The sequence below is a fragment of the Mirounga leonina genome, unplaced genomic scaffold (assembly GCF_011800145.1).
Source record: "Mirounga leonina isolate KUSES-001 unplaced genomic scaffold, KU_Mleo_1.0 Mir_92, whole genome shotgun sequence".
In the NCBI taxonomy this organism is placed as follows: domain Eukaryota; kingdom Metazoa; phylum Chordata; class Mammalia; order Carnivora; family Phocidae; genus Mirounga; species Mirounga leonina.
Window position 1 is genome coordinate 25,754,856 of NW_023270852.1, and position 18,079 is coordinate 25,772,934.

At 39.3% G+C, this 18,079-nt stretch overlaps 1 protein-coding gene and 1 long non-coding RNA gene across 17 annotated transcripts in view; one reads left to right on the forward strand and one right to left on the reverse strand.

The window, feature by feature from the left end:
* PICALM (phosphatidylinositol binding clathrin assembly protein) overlaps window positions 1-6,672 on the reverse strand; it is a 110,104-nt gene extending 103,432 nt beyond the window's left edge. For 10 of the 12 annotated variants that reach the window (XM_034995302.1, XM_034995300.1, XM_034995298.1 and 7 more), the window contains exon 1: window positions 6,221-6,438. In XM_034995302.1, the coding sequence (XP_034851193.1) occupies window positions 6,221-6,350 (130 nt within the window). In that variant the 5' untranslated portion in view covers window positions 6,351-6,438. Of the gene's footprint in view, window positions 1-6,220 lie in introns of all 12 variants that reach the window. The other 2 variants (XM_034995291.1, XM_034995303.1) reach the window with 2 other exon arrangements.
* The window catches only part of LOC118004125, a 123,398-nt gene continuing 111,366 nt past the window's right edge, over window positions 6,048-18,079 (forward strand). For 2 of the 5 annotated variants that reach the window (XR_004677492.1, XR_004677488.1), the window contains exons 1-2: window positions 6,760-6,909; window positions 11,154-11,308. This is a non-coding gene — a long non-coding RNA (uncharacterized LOC118004125). Of the gene's footprint in view, window positions 6,157-6,759; window positions 6,910-8,007; window positions 9,525-11,150; window positions 11,309-18,079 lie in introns of those variants that run through there. The other 3 variants (XR_004677490.1, XR_004677489.1, XR_004677491.1) reach the window with 3 other exon arrangements.

Below are 18,079 nucleotides of genomic sequence, written 5' to 3' on the forward strand. Positions count from 1 at the left end.
AGATTTTGCTTATGTGGGTTTTCTCAATCGGTATTTACTGTGTTAGGAATTAAAATTGAGAATTTAAAAATCATCTATTAATTCTTTTTAAAATAATAAATCTCATTCCATCCTAACATTTTTCATGAAAAGTAACTATATTTTCCAAAAGTAAAATTTAGAACAGTGGTATTGTTTTACCTTTTTGCAAAACTTTCTATCTGGCTTAATAGAAAACTGTTGGCTTATCATATCTGGTATTACATTCAATCTTGTTGCAATATCATACATCATCACATAGCCCCTGAAAAACTCTACTGAACACTCGTGAAAGAACAAAAATGAAAAAGGCAAATAATGTCTTAGTTATATGAATATAGTTTTGACCTCACAAATAAGCTGAAAGCGTCTTAGGAACTCCCAGAAGTGCCAAGACCACACACTTTTAAGAACCACTGCCATGAATAAATATATATGGTTTATTCATTCCTTGGAACAGAAAAGCATTACATAAAACGTCACAATGAGATGAAAACACAAACCTGATGCTAGACTACCTGAGTTCAAATCCCAGTTCTCCTCTTTCTGGTTATGACCTTGAGCAAATTACTGAACTTCTCAGTGCCTTAGCTTGTTCTTCAGTAAAATAGTGAGAATAATAAAACCTTGCTCACAAAGTTGTTGAAAGGAATAAAGTTAATAAAAGTAAAGTATTTAGTACAGTGGGTGCCCAGCACAAAGTAAACACAAATAAATATTAGTTAAATAAACATAAAATCAATGCATAAATACAAAGAACATGCGTTGCTGTACTGCCACTACATTCTAGTATAACTTGAAAAATCCTTAATACTGTATTCCGGTAACCTGGCAAATTACAACTCTGAACATATTAATACAAAAGTTTAGGTTCATCAGAATTCTCTTCTAAAGGAACATCATTAGTAAAATCTGACTACCCGGAAATGTTTCTCCATTAAAAGAACCATATACACAAGAATTTCAATTCTCTAGAGAAATGTATAAAGCAGTTTAACGGGGAACACACTGAGACAGAACACAAAGTAACGGAAATGCCACTTCAGCCACCAAAAGAACAGGAAGAGCAAATACGAAGGCTGTACTTTGAAAATCTAACCCTATTTCTTCTTGGTAGGGCTCTAACCTCTTGCCAAGAAGCCTTTAAATTTATTTTTCTTACATCTTTGATTTTAAAGGGGAAATCATGAAACTAAGCATTTTGGAAACAAAAAAAATGGAAGAGAAGCACTCTTCTATCCATCATGGTAAACTTTTACATCAAATATTCTAAATGATAATCAGGGTCAAAATAAACAATTTTATTTAAAATAATGCAATTCTGGTAATTAATTAAAATAGATTACTTTTTAACTATTAATGTACTTTTAAAACATCTAAATATTTCATACAAGTGTTTCACAGATCAAATGGGGAAAACAAAAGCCTAGTCACCTCTTATGAAGTGTTACTTCTCATCTGCCACTCTAAATTCGAAAACACCTTTAAAAATTATCCAGATATATAAAATATACAGTAAACATAAATAAAAAGCCTTGCTGTAAGGATAAAAAAATAGATGCCTAGAGTCTAATATTAAGAGTTTTTAAAAATAACAAGTCCACTAGTGAAGCCTAAGTACTTTTTAAAGGTATTTTAGAATTAATTTGCTAATTATGAATAAGGCAGCTACCAAAATGGTTATATATCAAGTTCTCTTCTGAGTTTCTCTTTTAAAATACATACAATTCAGAAACATAACTATATATATCAAGGAGGAAAAAAATTACATTTGTGTAGTTCTACTACATACCTCAGGCATTTGACATATTTGACTCCATTACCACTTTCTGTATTTCAGAACTATTAAAGACTAAATAGTAAGGTACAGAATAGGTTAAATAATGAAAAGGGAAAATATAAATCATATGATTAATACTAAGAAGAATAGTAAGTCCATACATTAACCACAAAACAACTGCCTCTTTAAAACAAGATCCATTTGGAAAGCCTCAGTTATTTTATTTCAACAAGACACATCTTGGGGCAGATTTCCCGCTTAGTATCTTCCTCACAGGCATCTTCTTGCAAATCAGATCCCAGTTACCAGATACCTTCTCAACAATATGCGAACTAAGCACCCAATGGAAGTCACAAACCAATATATTTGATTAAAAAGGTAATTATTTCAGGCACTTTTTGATATTTTACATACATTTTCAATGGTTATACAAAGCACTAATCCAAATACAAATTCCACCTTCTACATACTCAATACATTCACAAATTCTTATTTTTAAAAAAACTGTTTCCACAATTTTAGGCAGGGTATAGATCCAGCACACAACATACAAATCCCACACTGTATCTACAACAGAGATACACTTATAATGGGTGCTTAGTAAGAACAAGATCTTTATTTGTTGTCAAGATCTAAGGCAGTAGTAGATGGAATAAGTATCCCTGGAAATTAAGTGAGAAAAAATACAGATAAAAAAGTGAAGCCATTATTACCATTAACATAAATACTGTATTTCAGTGCAACATGCTACAATGTAAATGCCCAAGGACAGTAAATTAAACAAACGTAGAAAAAAGAAAATTAAGTATTCATATCAAAAAACAAAATAAGGGGCGCCTGGGTGGCTCAGTTGGTTAGGCGACTGCCTTCGGCTCAGGTCATGATCCTGGAGTCCCAGGATCAAGTCCCGCATCGGGCTCCCTGCTCGGCGGGGAGTCTGCTTCTCCCTCTGACCCTCCTCCCTCTCATGCTCTCTGTCTCTCATTCTCTCTCTCAAATAAATAAAATCTTTAAAAAACAAAACAAAATAAGACGAAAGGTTAGGAAGTCAGATAAGAATGGTTTTTAAATTAAGAATTTATAAATTTAAAAAACTGTGTTTTGGGGCACCTGGTGACTCAGTCAGTTAAGCGCCCAGACTCCTGATTTCTGCTCAGGTCACGGTATCAGGGTCGTGGGATCAAGCCCCTTGTTGGGCTCTGTGCTGGCTGTGGAGCTTGCTTAAGATTCTCTCTTCCTCGCCCTCTGCCCCTCCTCCACCTCTCTCTTAAAAAATAAATAAAAAATAAAAATTGTGTTTTGTTTATACTTTAATAATTATGGATGTTTGAAGCATTCTATATCCTCTTTAAATGGAATTAGAAACTACTTCCTAAGCATATGGCTTGCCTCTCCCATAGCCATGAGAGGAGTATATTAGATAATGGTTAATAAGTGCCTGGCAAATTCAAGTCCTTCCAATTTAAGGGTTGCTATTCTACCTTGATTATGACCATTAGAGGCCTGAAACTAAGTGCAAATCGTGTTTATTTTCACGTTTCAAGTTGGACAACTCTTCACACTAGGGACCCTAGTTAACACTATTATCTACAGACACCCAGAAGTAAAACAAAAGATCTTTCTTAAAGTATATAATGTAGTATGAATTAAGCCACAATTTGTAGATTATAATAATCACTTCCTAATATGGAAACACCTTGGTGAAGTACACAAAAACAACCTCCACAGTGCCATAGGAAAAAAAACAGTCCTAGACATATTTTTGTTATAGACTAACATTTAAAAAATGAAATTGCTTTCACTAAGTTCAACTAACTAGGCAACAGTCATTCAAGATATTAAAAGGTGCAACAGAACCAAGCCCTCACTAGAAAGAAAAATTCCTAAAAGAGGAAAAATCATCTCTACACTAAAGCCTGAAGTTCACGATGTCAAGACACAGAACTGTCTGTGGAAGCCTTTTTAATCTTCTGGAAGCATGTTAAAGTGTGTGGGGGAGGAAGGTGTTTAGAAAAACCACTGATTGGCCAGACTTTATTTAATTTAGGTCATTACTGAAAACTTGTTACAAGGGCATTTAAAACAATATAAGGAAAAGAGTATTTTAAAACCTCACTGAAAAGAACTGGAGTAGTGGCAACTTAAAAAAAAATCACACATTACCAGGAATATTCAAGTTCTGAAGTGGGAGCATAAACACAGCAGCAGTGGTAGAGATGAGTTTACCCTCCAAACCTAATCCCATTTGGCTTCTGCAGTAGCTGTTACTACAAGAGAAAAAGGCTAGCACTAAAACCACAAGCAAAGACCACCCTCCTAGCCATATCTAGCCTATTTTCTACCCTTCTTGGCAATGTGTTAAAAGAACTACTGCTACATTTGAAATAATGCAAAAACCTTTATAAAGACTTTAAAAAGCTATACATATTTTTGTTCTAATTTATCATTTTGATGAATTTGAGGAAGAGGAAAATAGTTCTTACAGTAACAAGTAGTTTTTTCACCTACCCCCTCACCCAAAAGAAAAATAAAAGACAAGAATTAACAGTGTTAGGTCAAACCATAAGATTGGCTACAGCAAGCCAAGTACTCACTTGAAGGGCAGTAAACAGTAAAACTGTCTACTCCAAATATTAGATAATAAAAAAATCACGTATGGCTTCACAATTCAATTTAAAGAATTTTCCAGGTATAAAAGTGTCACCATTTAAATATATTCTGCATTTTCTAAACAGACAAGGACTGATAGTTAAAAGCAGCCTGCATGACCAGTGCATAAGAGAACCAAGCAGTAATGATTTTTTTTTAACTTTTCCACAGTGAAGGAACAAGTCACAATGAATAATACGTTTGTCTGTAGCAATAACTTGTTCTAACAGCACTTCATGAGCAAAGTATCCTGGAAAAATCCACATTTTGTACTTTTTTTTTTTTTTTTAAGTGCAGACCTTACAGCCGAAGTCCAAATGAGAAATCAAAACAGGACTCCTGTCAGTGAATTCCCTTTCAGGACATGCTCACTCTTGCTTCAAACAGTAAAGCAAAGTAACTTTCATGAGAATAAAAGTCAGTCAGGCTAATGTGTCCAGTTACCATTTTAAAAAGGAAATTATTGTGCCTATTTCCCTGTTGTTGTTTTTTTTTCCTGAAAAGTTTTAGGTCACTCCACTGAGTCAAAGCTTGAGTAATCCACTGAGCTTTGTACCTCCAGGTAAAGAAAAATGAGGATATTACAAGTGGCTTCCAGGTTTGGAAAAAGTTGGGAGGAGTTAGCTATGGTAATTGTATGTAAGTTAGTGAATGGAGTAATATAATGCCGGGTAAGAGAAGCTGGTCCCCCGAGATAACCAGCATAAATTAAAAAGGAGTCCAAACTAAAGTATCATCAATCACCTTTTTAGCATTTTTAAAGAGATGTATGTTATTTGTAGGTGTGATATTAATCCATTTTTTATTCCAATAATCTACACTTCATACTCAACCTTCTAAATTCAAACTACCAGGGTTAACAGTTCCAGGAAATGATACCACTCTCAGCCAATCCTTTTCCAGATCCCCATTAGAAAAAGAAACACCGGAGGGGGGGGGAGGGCTGACATTCACAACTTCTCTAAAAAGCATGAAAACATAATGATTAAATTCCACCAAAAGCAATTAAAAATCCCAACTTCCCACAAAGCGTTCCCTACACCAAACGGAATACCTTTACTACACTCCCACAAAGAAAGTAATCTGGGATAAGAGTCGGATATTGAGTGTGATGTGTATGACATAAAATGAGACGAAGAAACCTAACTGAAGCTACAGAGGCCAAGAAATATAACCCAAACGGAAGAGGGGAGCTGGAAGAGAAACCCGAAAAGGGAATGGACAGAAGAGGCTAGTGGAGCAAAGGAACTGGAAATCACTTCAAGGGAGGCAGCCTTCAGGACTGTGGAGCAACAGGGATCTAGGTCCACGGAACCGGGCGTTTACGGAACCCGAAGGCTAATGGGGAAACAATGGGGCGGTGAGACCGGGAGCAAGCGGAGAAACGCTCAGGATGGGGCGACTAGGCAGCACGGGACGGGTGGGATGAAAGAGCAGAAGGCTGCAAGAGACAGAGGCGGCTGGGAGGTGAGAAGCTAGGTGGAGAGGCAAGTTGGTCCGGTGTGATGGGGTTTCGTGGCGCACCGGGCAGGAAAGCGAGGGTCCCCTACGTACCCGGGGGGGAGGGGGGAGTGGCTTAAGAGGGATTTTTAGACAGGGAACGGAAGCCATGAAGGCAGGTATGATGGAAGCAAAAAGAACACACCTCGGAGCAGCACAGGACCCGCCGTGCCAGACAAGACGCAGGGAAGGAAGAGGCAGCTGAAGGGGTAAGAAAAGAGAAGGGGAGAAGAACGCGGGTCGCGGGGACGGGCCGCGGTCGGCTTCACTCACAGTCCAGGTGCTTTTTCTTGGGCCCCATGATCTCGTGGGTCGTGGCCTTGCATACTGTCTTGGATACGGCGGAGCCGGTGACACTGTGCTGGGCGGCGGTGATTCGGTCCGTCAAGCTCTGTCCGGACATCTCTGCGGCTCCTCCGCCACCCCTCCCGCTCGGCAGCCAGCGGGGACTGGGACCCCCAAGCGCCGGAGGACCCCCACCCCCCCCACCGCACCCCCTACCCCCACCGGCTCCTTGTCCGCCTGCCGGCCTGGGGCGGGGCTCAGGGCCGCGCGCTGCCACCCAGCCCGGAAAGAACAGGCTCGTGTCACCCGCGGGGTCAGGCACGGTATCGGGCACTCCCCTGCCCCCGCCTCAGCTCAGCCCACCCCTTCCCTGGTCAGCTGGAGCCGGGCAGGGCAAGAGGGACAGGCAGCTGCAGGAAAATGGCGGCGCCAGGCTCCTCCTCGGAGCTTTCCGGGCTGTCTCGGGTCACGTGACTCAGGCACCGCCCCTCCGTCTCCTTCTCCCGCCCCTTTTCCCTTCCCTTTCCTCTTCGACGCCCGCCCTCCCTCGCTCTGCGAGGGAAGAGCGGGGCGTCGCCCGCGCGTTACGTGATGGAGCCCGCCCGGCGGGCGCAACAGGAGGCCCGCCCCGGGGCAGTGCGCGGCCGGCCGCGTCATGTGACGCTCCCTGCCAACAGGTCGCCCGAGGCGGGACGCGGGGGTCACAGAGGGGAGGTGGGGCGGGGGAAGGGCGGCGAGTCCGGCGCGCCGGGGGCGGGCTAGGGAGTGGCGTCTGTCTCTCCCCTTTCCCAGCCGAAGGGTCTCCTCGTGCCTGTGGCAACGGCTTGACAAAGAGGAGGTGCGGCCTCCTTTACAGCTTGGCGTGAGGAAGGGGCTGTCAGGGCTCCGGCTTCCCGGACTTTAGTGGCTGAGTCAAGATTGTGTTGAGGGCCACCCCGCCAAGCCGTCCTCCTGGCTTTAAGGAAAAGGAAAACGCTTAAGTCGGCCCATTTTCTGAGCCTGGCCAGCAGGCCTCTCCCTACTGTGGAACTGTTGAAGCTATCCCTGCTTACTTACCCCAGAAGGGTTGGGTTCTGTTTTTTTTTTTTCCCCATTTTCTTGAAAGGCTTGGAAATGTCACCTGTTTTCGTTGATCTCTCCTCTGAAAACTCAGACACGTTGCTGCTGGACTAAATTTAGGTATTAACCGGCCCCTATTCTTTCCCTAGGGTGTCAAATAGGACAGGAAACACATAACTTCACTGGAATTTGAAAAGGGAAGTAGTAGGATGATGTTAACAGAGATTAGCTTGACCCTACAAGGCTGACTGCCGAGGTGATTAAAGGTCCAGACCATAGAAGGAAGTGAAGGCTGGTAAATGGAGAAGTCCCATTCAAAGAATTGAGACATCACTACCTGCCATCTTCCCGGGTTTAGTTTTTCTTCCCTTTGGCCCTTTTTCTCTTGGCTAACCAGATTTTCAGGGAAAGGAGACACTGACACTGACTTGTAGACATTTTAGAGGAATTACTATATCCTGTGAATCTGTTCAATGAGATCCATATCTTTAACAGAGCCTTTGTAAATGTAATTAGGGCCTCACATTTAACTCAGGTTTAGGGATAAATTTTAAAATCTCTGTGAATGTTGGGGCGTCTGGGTGGCTTCGTCGTTAAGCGTCTGCCTTCAGCTTAGGTCATGATCCCAGGGTCCTGGGATGGAGCCCCACATGGGGCTCCCTGCTCGGCGGGAAGCCTGCTTCTCCCTCTCCCACTCCCCCTGCTTGTGTTCCTGCTCTTGCTATCTCTCTCTCTGTCAAATAAATTAATTAAAAATCTTAAAAAAAAAAAAAAAAAACTCTGTGAATGTTAAATTACCGTGATAGTCCTACGTAATCTTGCTAGTTTCAAATGAAATGCTAACATACTCCAAAAGTCTGTGTACACCATCTGCCAGCCAAATCCAAAATTCGTGCTTCAATCTGGTGACTCTCAGAAGATGCAATGCTAATAGTTAACATTTTATATACCATATCACAGATTTTGTGGTCTCCTCCCATTCCCTTCCCCACCTTGTTTCACTATGGCTGGTGAAATTCTGCAGCACCATGGTTTGCCAAGAACATACAGTCTTAAACCAGCAGGCTTCATCTTTGTCAAGCCAGTCCCAAATTTCACAAAACGTTAATGACTTCCTTCAGTGCATCTGCAGTCCATCTGCAGTTTGGTGCCCAGTTTGCTGCCCCATGTCCATTGTGCAGTACAGTTACCCAGTCATCAAGACATGTATGCCATCCTTGCTACCCTTCTATGGGTTCCACTGTGTGAATTACCAACTGGCCTGAATGTCTGCACTAATAATCCTCCTGCTGAAGTAAGTCGACATGAGCATGGCATTTAGCTGCCAATAGCTAAATATTTCAACCTTAGGAAAAATGTATAAGTTATTCCTAAGTACACAGCAGGAAACTTGTATTTTCTGCACTACTATGAATGACATTATAGGATAATATCACTGTACTTTTTTCAAGGATGCATTTTACAAGTTTCTAAATAAGTAATCAGTGATTATAGAGGTTTATGTACATTGGTGAACTGAAAGAAATTTAGAAGATGATGGGGACGTATTCTAAGGTTAGGAATTACTGACCGGCCTGCCCTGTCCTATATACTTAAGTTTTCTGTGTGTTCTACTTTCCTTGGTCTGTTCAAGAAATATCTTTACTTGTCCCACAGATGCTTCAAGCTCACTATGGCCAAAAATGAATTCTCTTGTCCTGGCCCATTCCGTATCCCTAATCCATGTGGATCTTCTTCTTTGTACCTTATTCCAGGAATGGCCTTAACCACCTGCCCAGAAGTCCAAGTCAGAAAACCGTAACTCATTCTTAGCCCTCCTTCTCTCTTATTTCTCTTACCTCGCCTAATGTAGTTATATCCCTCAAACCCATTTTCTTTCTAACACCACATCTGTTGCCTTAGTTCTAGCCTTTATGATTTATGATCTCTTCCCCATGTAGACTGTTCTAATAACTTCTTAGCTGATTTCTCTGTCTCCCGTACCTCAACTCTCCAATCCAGATCTTTCTGAACCTAAAATGTGTTTATCTTTTCTTTGCATTAAAACCCTTCAGTAGCACCCCATGCACTACTGTAGAGGATAAAATTTAGGACTCTTAGCTTGGCATATAAAGCCTTTCATGATCTAGCCCCTACCTAAGTATAGTTTGTTGAGTCTTATCTCTCTCCAGTCCTCTACATGCACTCCTGCCAGTGTCACACTACTGGGTATGCCATGCTGTTTCACACCCTCGTAAGTAGTCAGTGGTTTATTTCTGTTACTCATGTAGTATCTTATACATCCTCCTACTAATTATTTTTGTAATTATTTTATTGTGCTAGCATGAGGCACAGAGATATCTTCTTGTTAATATTGTGGCTGATCCATAGTAGACACACAGTATAATGCTACTTGAATGAATGAATGAATGAATGAATGAATGAATGAAAACACTTAAAAGTCACCCATTTGGAAACACTACTCCAAACCTCTCATTGGATAAAACCTGCCCACTTTTTCATACTTACAGCATGTACATTCCGTAATTATCCATTTGGAGGATTATCCTTATTTCAGTGTTTTATTAATTCATTCACAAAAATATATGTATTGAATACCCGCTGTGTCAAGCACTGTTCTAGGTGCTGGATACTGTTATAACAATGAACTCATTAGTCCTTTGGGAACGAATAAGCTCTTTACTGTGATCACCAACTTAAAAGCCTATGTGCTTTAGTTACAAATGAATAGAAACAAAAACAGAAGGAAAATTTTGAATAGCACTTGATATTTCCGAGGCTCTCAAATTACAAAATATGCTGTAGAGAGGTTGGTGTCCAAGGGGAAAAAAACCATTTTTTAGTGCCTTTCATGTTTTTGGAACACTTATAAATTTTTCATTTAATTCTCATTACTATAAAAAGTATTGTACCATTTAATATAAGGGAAAAAACAAGTTTTAGGAGTTAAGTACTTATATAATTTTTCTCTATTGTTTAAAAAAAAAAAAAAGTTAAGTCTTAGAAGCCCAGAATCCCACAGATACTACAGTGGCATAAGCAAGATTTAAAAACTTGTCTTTCCATTACTTTACCTAGACCCTTTCAGCAAGACTTGAAGCAACTACCAATACAGATGACATTTATTCAACAAATTCTTCTTGCCTGCATACTCTATGCTAGGTGTTGCTAGATGCAAAGATACAATAGTGTGTAAGACAAACATGGTCTCTATTCTCAGAGCTTGCAATATTTTAAATGGCAACAGAGGAGAAATATAATTGGTTGATATATCAATAACATGAAGGAGATTTAGTAATTCATTTAAGGCAATGGGGGAAGAACTGGATTTGGAGTTAGACACACTTAGGTTCAAAACTCTGGACAAATTATTCAGTTTCCTCATATATAAAACAGGGATAATAGTACCTATTTTAAAGATTTCTTATCAGGATTAAAATAATGTACATAAAAAACTAATACAATGTTTGACATACAATAAATGTTGTCACTCTATAAATAAAATCATTCAACATTTATTCAGAATTCACTATGAGCAAAGCACTCTGCTAGATTCCGAGGATACAGAGGTCACTTAGACAAAATATTAACAGAATGTATTAAGCATTGTGATAGAGATATACATAGAGTACTATAAGAACGGGAAAAAAGGACATCTAGTTCTTCCTGGAGGGATCAATGAAGGTTTCTCAGGGGCAGTGACACATAAACGGAGTCTTAAAGGATGATTAGGAATTGTGAGGGAATCAGTTGTGAGGAATTGTGTGAGAAGTTATTCTAGGCAGAGGAAAATCGCATATGCAAAAAAAAGGAGTCATTTGAGGACTGCAAATAGTTTGTTGCTGTTGTTGTTTTTAAGTAGGCTCCACGCCCAGCAGGGAGCCCAAGGCAGGGCTTGAACTCACAACCCAGAGATCAAGACTTGCGCTGAGAACAAGAGTTGGACTGGACGCTTAACCGACTGAGCCACCCAGACACCCCGACTGCAAATACAATACGACTGCAACTAGTTTTATGGTACGTGTGAGGTTTTTATTTATTCATTCGATCAGCAAGTAATTATCGAGCACTTTTTATGCCAGATAGTGTACTAGGTCCTGAAAACACATCAGTGAACAAAACAGAAAAGTCTTCTGCCTTCTGGAATAGTACGTACATTCAAGAGGGCATATAATAAACAGATAAATATGAAACAAATACAGGGAGTGAAGAGTGCTATGAAAAAAATTTAAGCAGGGTAAAAGAATCAAGAATGACAGAGGACTTTAAATTGGATGACAAGGGAAAGTTTTTCTAAGGAGATGACATGTGACTTGAGTGGATTGTGGGAGTCAGCAAGGCAAATATTGGGGAGAATATCATTTGGCAGAAAAGGAACAATAAGTACAATGGCTCTCAGGCAGGAACAAGATTAACTTGTTTGCAGAACAGCAAGGCCAATGTAGCCAGAGAAAGAGTGAAGAAGGAAAAGAGAACTAGGAGATGAGCTCAGAGATGTGGCCAGATCATGAGGGGCATGTTGAAGACTCTGGAAAATATCTAGAGGTAGATGTACCATGAGAATGGACAGCTAGCCCTAGATCTTTGGAGCAAGCTGATGACTGCATGAAGTAGGCTGTTTCCCACCAACACCATTGGAACAAGAATCCACTGATTGCCATGTTCTTCTACATATGCATATCCCCTTGGCTTTCATCTTTATCCTCTTGGCTATTTTCTTTCCCCTCTTCTGGATCAAGGTCCTAGATTATTGATGGACACAGTTTTCCTTTACTAAATACATAATATTCCCAAGACCTGTATCCTTGAAAATTACTGGACATAGGACTAATTCTTCATTCACTGGTAAGGTTGAGCAAACCCTACCCAAATTAAAGGAAAAAAAAAACTTGATTATATAAGGACGATTATGTTACATGTCCAGCTATTTTTATTTCCAGTATAGTTAATGTACAGTGTTATATTAGTTTCAGATGTAACAATATAGTGATACAATTCTGTATCCGTTGTCCAGTTTTTAAAATCTAGGAATGTAGGGTTTTTTTGTTTTTTTTTTTTTTAAAGATTTTATTTATTCGACAGAGAGAGACACAGTGAGAGAGGGAACACAAGCAGGGGGAGTGGGAGAGGGAGAAGCAGACTTCCCTCCAAGCAGGGAGCCCGACGTGGGGCTCGACCCCAGGACCCTGGGATCATGACCTGAGCCGAAAGCAGACGCTCAACCACTGAGCCACCCAGGCGCCCCTAGGAATGTAGTTTTGAAATGTCTTGCAAACTCCCATCATTTTTGTCTTGGTGTCTGTCTGCATTGCATTTACCAGGTATATGATCTTTTGAGTCTTAAATGCTGCTGCACAGCCACTGCTACACTAGATGATTTACAAATGATTATTCAACAAAAAAGAACAAGAAGGCCTGATACTTATAGAGGTTAATAAGACTACCATGAAAATGTCAATACATAACTGCGACTTAAATAGCCATGCAGATCTGAATTGATTATGTTCCCAGAAAAATAATATTCTTTCTTCCAGCATAGGCTAAAGAATGACCAAAAGACGGGGAGGGGGGGCTACTGAGAAATGAAGCAAAAAGTAAAATGATCAACTGTACTATTGATACGCAACACAAACAATTCAAACTCTTATTGTTTTAGCAGGAGCTTTAGACTCATATGTTACAGGACCACAAACTATTTAACTGTAACTCTGCGCAGACTCATATGTTCTAGTAATTCACTTAGTTTACAAATTCTTATGAAATCCCTGCCCATGCTAATAACATCCAATATAAAGGCACCCTATGATTAATACCAGTCCCCTCCCAAATCCTATAAGTATCTTTCCCTAACTACCCCATTTTGAGACATTACTGAGACTGTGTTACTGGGATGCTTCCCCTTATCAGCAACTTCAACAAATCCAGATTTTTATGATTAATAGGTTTTCAGTAGTGCTATGTTTCAGTCTGTCTTTGGGTGAGCTTGTGCCCATGGATTGTGAAATTTACCAGTGCTTCTCAGTTGTTGTTGTTGTATTTTATTGAAGTGTAGTTAGCACATAATGTTACATTAGTTACTATGTACTATATGTACAACATAGTGCTTCTACAACTCTATTTTTATGCTATGCCCGCCACAAGGGTAGCTACCATCCTACCATCTGTCACCATACCATGCTATTACATTACCTTTGACTATATTCCCTATGCTGTACCTTTCATCCCTGTGACTTATACATCCCATAACTGGAAATCCTGTACCTCCCATTCCTCTTCACCCATCTTGCCCATCCCCCCACCTCCTGCCCTCTGGCAGCCACCAGTTTGTTCTCTGTATTTAGAGAGGGTCTTTCTTCTTTTGTTTGTGTGTTCATTTGTTTTGTTTTTTAGATTCCACATGTAAGTGAAATCATATGGTATTTGTCTTTCTCCGTCTGACTTATTCCACTTAGCATAATGCCCTCTAGGTCCAGCCATGTCATCACAAATGGCATGATTTTATTCTTTTTTATGGCTGACTAATATTTTATTCTGTATATATACCATGTCTTCTTTATTCATCTGTCGATGGACACTTTGGTTGTTTCAATATCTTGGCTATTATAAATGATGCTGCAGTAAACTTAGGAGTGCATATATTTTTTTGAATTAGTATATTCACTTTTTACCCAGTATTGAAATTATTGGATTGTGTGGTATTTCTATTTTTAATTTTTTGAGGAACCTCCATTCTGTCTCCCACAGTGGCTGCACCAGTTTGCATTCCCACCAACAGTGCACAAGGGTTCCCTTTTCTCTACATCCTTACTAACACTTGTTATTCTTATCTTTTTTATACTAGCCATTCTGACTAGCCATTCAGTGCAAATGATATCTTGTGGTTTTGATTTCTATTTCCCTGATGATTAGTAATGTCGAGCATCTTTTCATGTGTCTAGCCATCTGTATGTATGTCTTCTTTGGAAAAATGACTTTTCAGGTCCTCTGCCCATTTTTTAATCAGATTATTGTTTTTTTTGGTGTTAAATTGCATAAATTCTTTATATATTAGATTTTAATCCCTTATCAGATATATCATTTGCAAATATCTTTTTCCAGTCAGTAGGTTGCTTCTTAGTTTTGTTTTTTTTTTGGGGGGGGGGTTGTTGTTGTTTTTCTTGCTTAGGTGGGACAGGGTAGACAGAGGGGGCTGAGTTGTCTTTTTTTTTCTCCCAAGTAGTTTAGCTTCTGATAAAATTGCAGCAGATTAGACTCTGGTAAAGTAGTTTCTCCTGAGGGTAGTCCTTGTTAAGAAGAACAGAATGCTCTGGCATATATTGAAAGGGTTCCTTTCCCCTCCTCTTGCTAGAAACACCAAGGGAATTTTCTCTGGTATTCACTAAGATGTCATGGTAGTGCTCCCATAGATAGAACTAACAAAAGTGTGGGAACCTCCCCATACCTTGTCCACATTGAGCCTCCAGCAATTTGTCAATTACAGTTTAGGTTTCCACACCCTGGGACTGGTTCCTGTGGTGGTTTCTGCTTGTGGGTTGTGCCCTTGTAAGTTGTGATTCTCTGTGTTCACCTGTCTGTCTCACCAGTTTGTGGGGGGGAGCAATGATTTGTCCTGTAACCTCACTTTTCAGACAGATCTAAAAGGAGTTGATTTTTCAGTTTGCCCAGGTTTCTACTTGTTACATTGGAGTGGTGCTATGGGACAAGAAACCAGAAGACTGGACTTACTGCTTTGGGGTGCTCAGGAGACACCCAAATGGAGCTATCCAGTATACCAAAGGATATTAATATGGCTTTCAATAAGCTAGAGGTACAGATCCAAATAATATGAGTGTTTAAGTAGTTGACAAATCATGGAGTTTATGAAGTTAACCTGGGAGTAAGCTCCCAAGACTGAGACAGAATCCTGGGGAATTCTAACATTAAAGAGGCAGCATACAATTTTGAAAGAGCACTGAAGATATAATCACTCTCTGATAAAATTAAGTTTTCACAGATACTTTGTTATTGCTCATATAAATTTATCAAAGTTCATTACCTTTTATTCTTTTACACCCACACCTCCCACACCCCAATTAACTAAAGCAATTATATTACATAATCTGCTCATCCTGGGGCAATAGTTAACATGGAGACTTTTCAAAAGTAGAATAAAATATTTCAAACTACCTTTTAGATAAGGTTTTATAGAGTGTTCTATATCTTCTGTTTAAAAATCTCACTTTAAAGCAAAGATATTTTATTCCAGTTGGCAGTCCAGAGAAAGTTTTGAGTACCAAATTCTAAACCTCCAAAAGTAGGATTAAAATCTTAGATACTGAAAGATTCCAAGAACCAGTTGCATTTCTGCATGCTACAGTAAAATGAAGGCAGGAGGGACACATCTGCCAAACTTTATATTATAATTAAATCACTTTGTACTGACATAGCTTTATTTTAGAGGAGAATGTTTGTGGGGATTTTTAATCAGATAAAAATAGGGCTGCTGTTTTCTCTATACCAATTAACATAGTTGACATTTAGCCAGATCTGCCCTGGACACAGCAGGGATGTACAGTTTGTCCTGATTCTGTGGGAAATGAAAAATGCAGTACTTGGCACAAGAAAAAATATGTGAACCCAAAAAATGTTGTCAAATATAGCAAGTCAAATTAAGAAAATTGATTTACTGAAGGGCAGTCTATGCTTTCTAGAAAACAAAGGAGAGAGGAAGACTCTCTGGACGACTCAAAAACATATGGACCTTGAGTTTAACATAAATACTATATGCTAATGACTAAGCATATTTGGAAAAAGACTTTTTTCTACAACTCAATTAAATATGCAGTATTTCTTACCATGAGTTGAAGAAAGAAGCTGCTAGTGGCTCATACACAGCATATAAAGACATGTTAAAAAATTTTGCACAGTAAGTCTGCTTAGATGACATCTAATCAAATTCTTTCATTTATGGATGAGGAAAATTGGTCCCAGGGATGTTAAATTACTTTCATAAAATAACACTGATACATTGCCCTCACAGATCCTTTGGTTCTCAAAAACTTTATGGGAACATCACAGCTATCGTAACATTTCCAATAACCAGAGTGCTTGAAGAATAGTTTATTCTAGTTCATTGAAACTTATGATTAACTAATGATGTGAAAGAAAAGTGGTTTTTATTTATAATTTCTTAAAAATTGATCTAAGGTATTTTACCTCATAGTTCCAGCTTTATAAGTAGTAGGTTGAAACCAGAAAATGGCTGATATTAGATAATTACTTACCCACAAAAACAGCAAATTTCATATGGCTCAGCCTAAAATATGAAAGTAAACTGAACTGAATATTTTAATAACTTGTAATAACTCAAGTTCATCACTGTGAAGAGCATTTTATATAGTTAAGTGTTATGGCTTCAAATATACATGGTTCAGGTAACTGTGTAGAAAATATTCTGGCTCCCTATATACCTTGAAAAATTTGTGACCTGTGATAGCCAGCTTCCAAGATGGACTTCAGTGATCCTCACCTCCTGGTTTTTGTGCCCTTGTATAATCCCCTTTCACAATGAATACGAATGACCTATATAACCAATAGACTATTAGGGAAATGATGGTGTGTGACTTCTCAGGCTAAATCATAAAAATATTGAAGCTTCCACTTTAATCTCTCTTGGCTCTCTCACACTGGCAGAAGTCAGCCACCATGTTATGAGTACACTCAAATTCCAATAGAGAGGTCCACGTGGCAAAGAACTTAGGCCTTTTGCCACCAGCCTGCATTAACTTGCCAGCCTTGTGAGTGGGCCATCTTGGAAGCAGATCCTCTGTCTGGCACCACAGCCAAGCCTTCAGAAGCCCTGACCAACATCTTGATTGCAACCTCAGGAGAGACCCTGAGCCAGAACTACCCAGCTAATCTGTTCCCGAATTCCTGACGCACAGAAACTGCGTGAGATGTTGTTTTAAAGTCTCTACATCAGGGCGCCTGGGTGGCTCAGTCAGTAGAGCGTCTGCCTTCGGCTCGGGTCCTGGAATTGAGTTCCATGTTGGGCTCCCTGCTCAGCGGGGAGCCTGCTTCTCCCTCTGCCTGCCACTCTCCCTGCTTGTGCTCTCTCTCTCTCTTTTTTTTTTTAAGATTTTATTTATTTATTTGACAGAGAGAGACACAGCGAGAGAGGGAACACAAGCAGGGGGAGTGGGAGAGCTTGGTGGGAAGCTGCTTCTCCCTCTCCCACTCCCCCTGCTTGTGTTCCTGCTCTCGCTATCTCTCTCTCCGTCAAATAAATAAATAAAATCTTAAAAAAAAAAAAAGTTACATATCAAGCTCTCAAGCTTTTGGTGAAAAAGTACATCCTATCCTTCTACCTTGACAGATATTTTTTTCTTTTCTGAATTTCACTTTTATATTTTCTATTTCTGCCTTGACCTTAACTTGTACTCATTCTTAATGCTCTAAAAGATTAAAAAACAAATGTAATTACATTCAAAGTATTCAAATTGTGAATATATTTTCCACCAAAAAATGAAAGAAAATATAAGGAACTAAAAAATTACAATTATTTTTGGGTGAAGGTGGTCAGAAGTACAAACTTCTAGTTGTAAGATATGTAAGTTCTGGGGATATCATATACAGCATGATGACTATAGTTAATAATACTGTATTGTATATTTTGAAAGTTACTAAGAGAGTAGATCTTAAAAGTTTTTATCACAAGAAAAATAAATTTGTAACTATGTGAGGTAATGGATGCTAACTAAATTCATTGTGGTAATCATTTCACAGTATGTACATATATCAAACCATTAT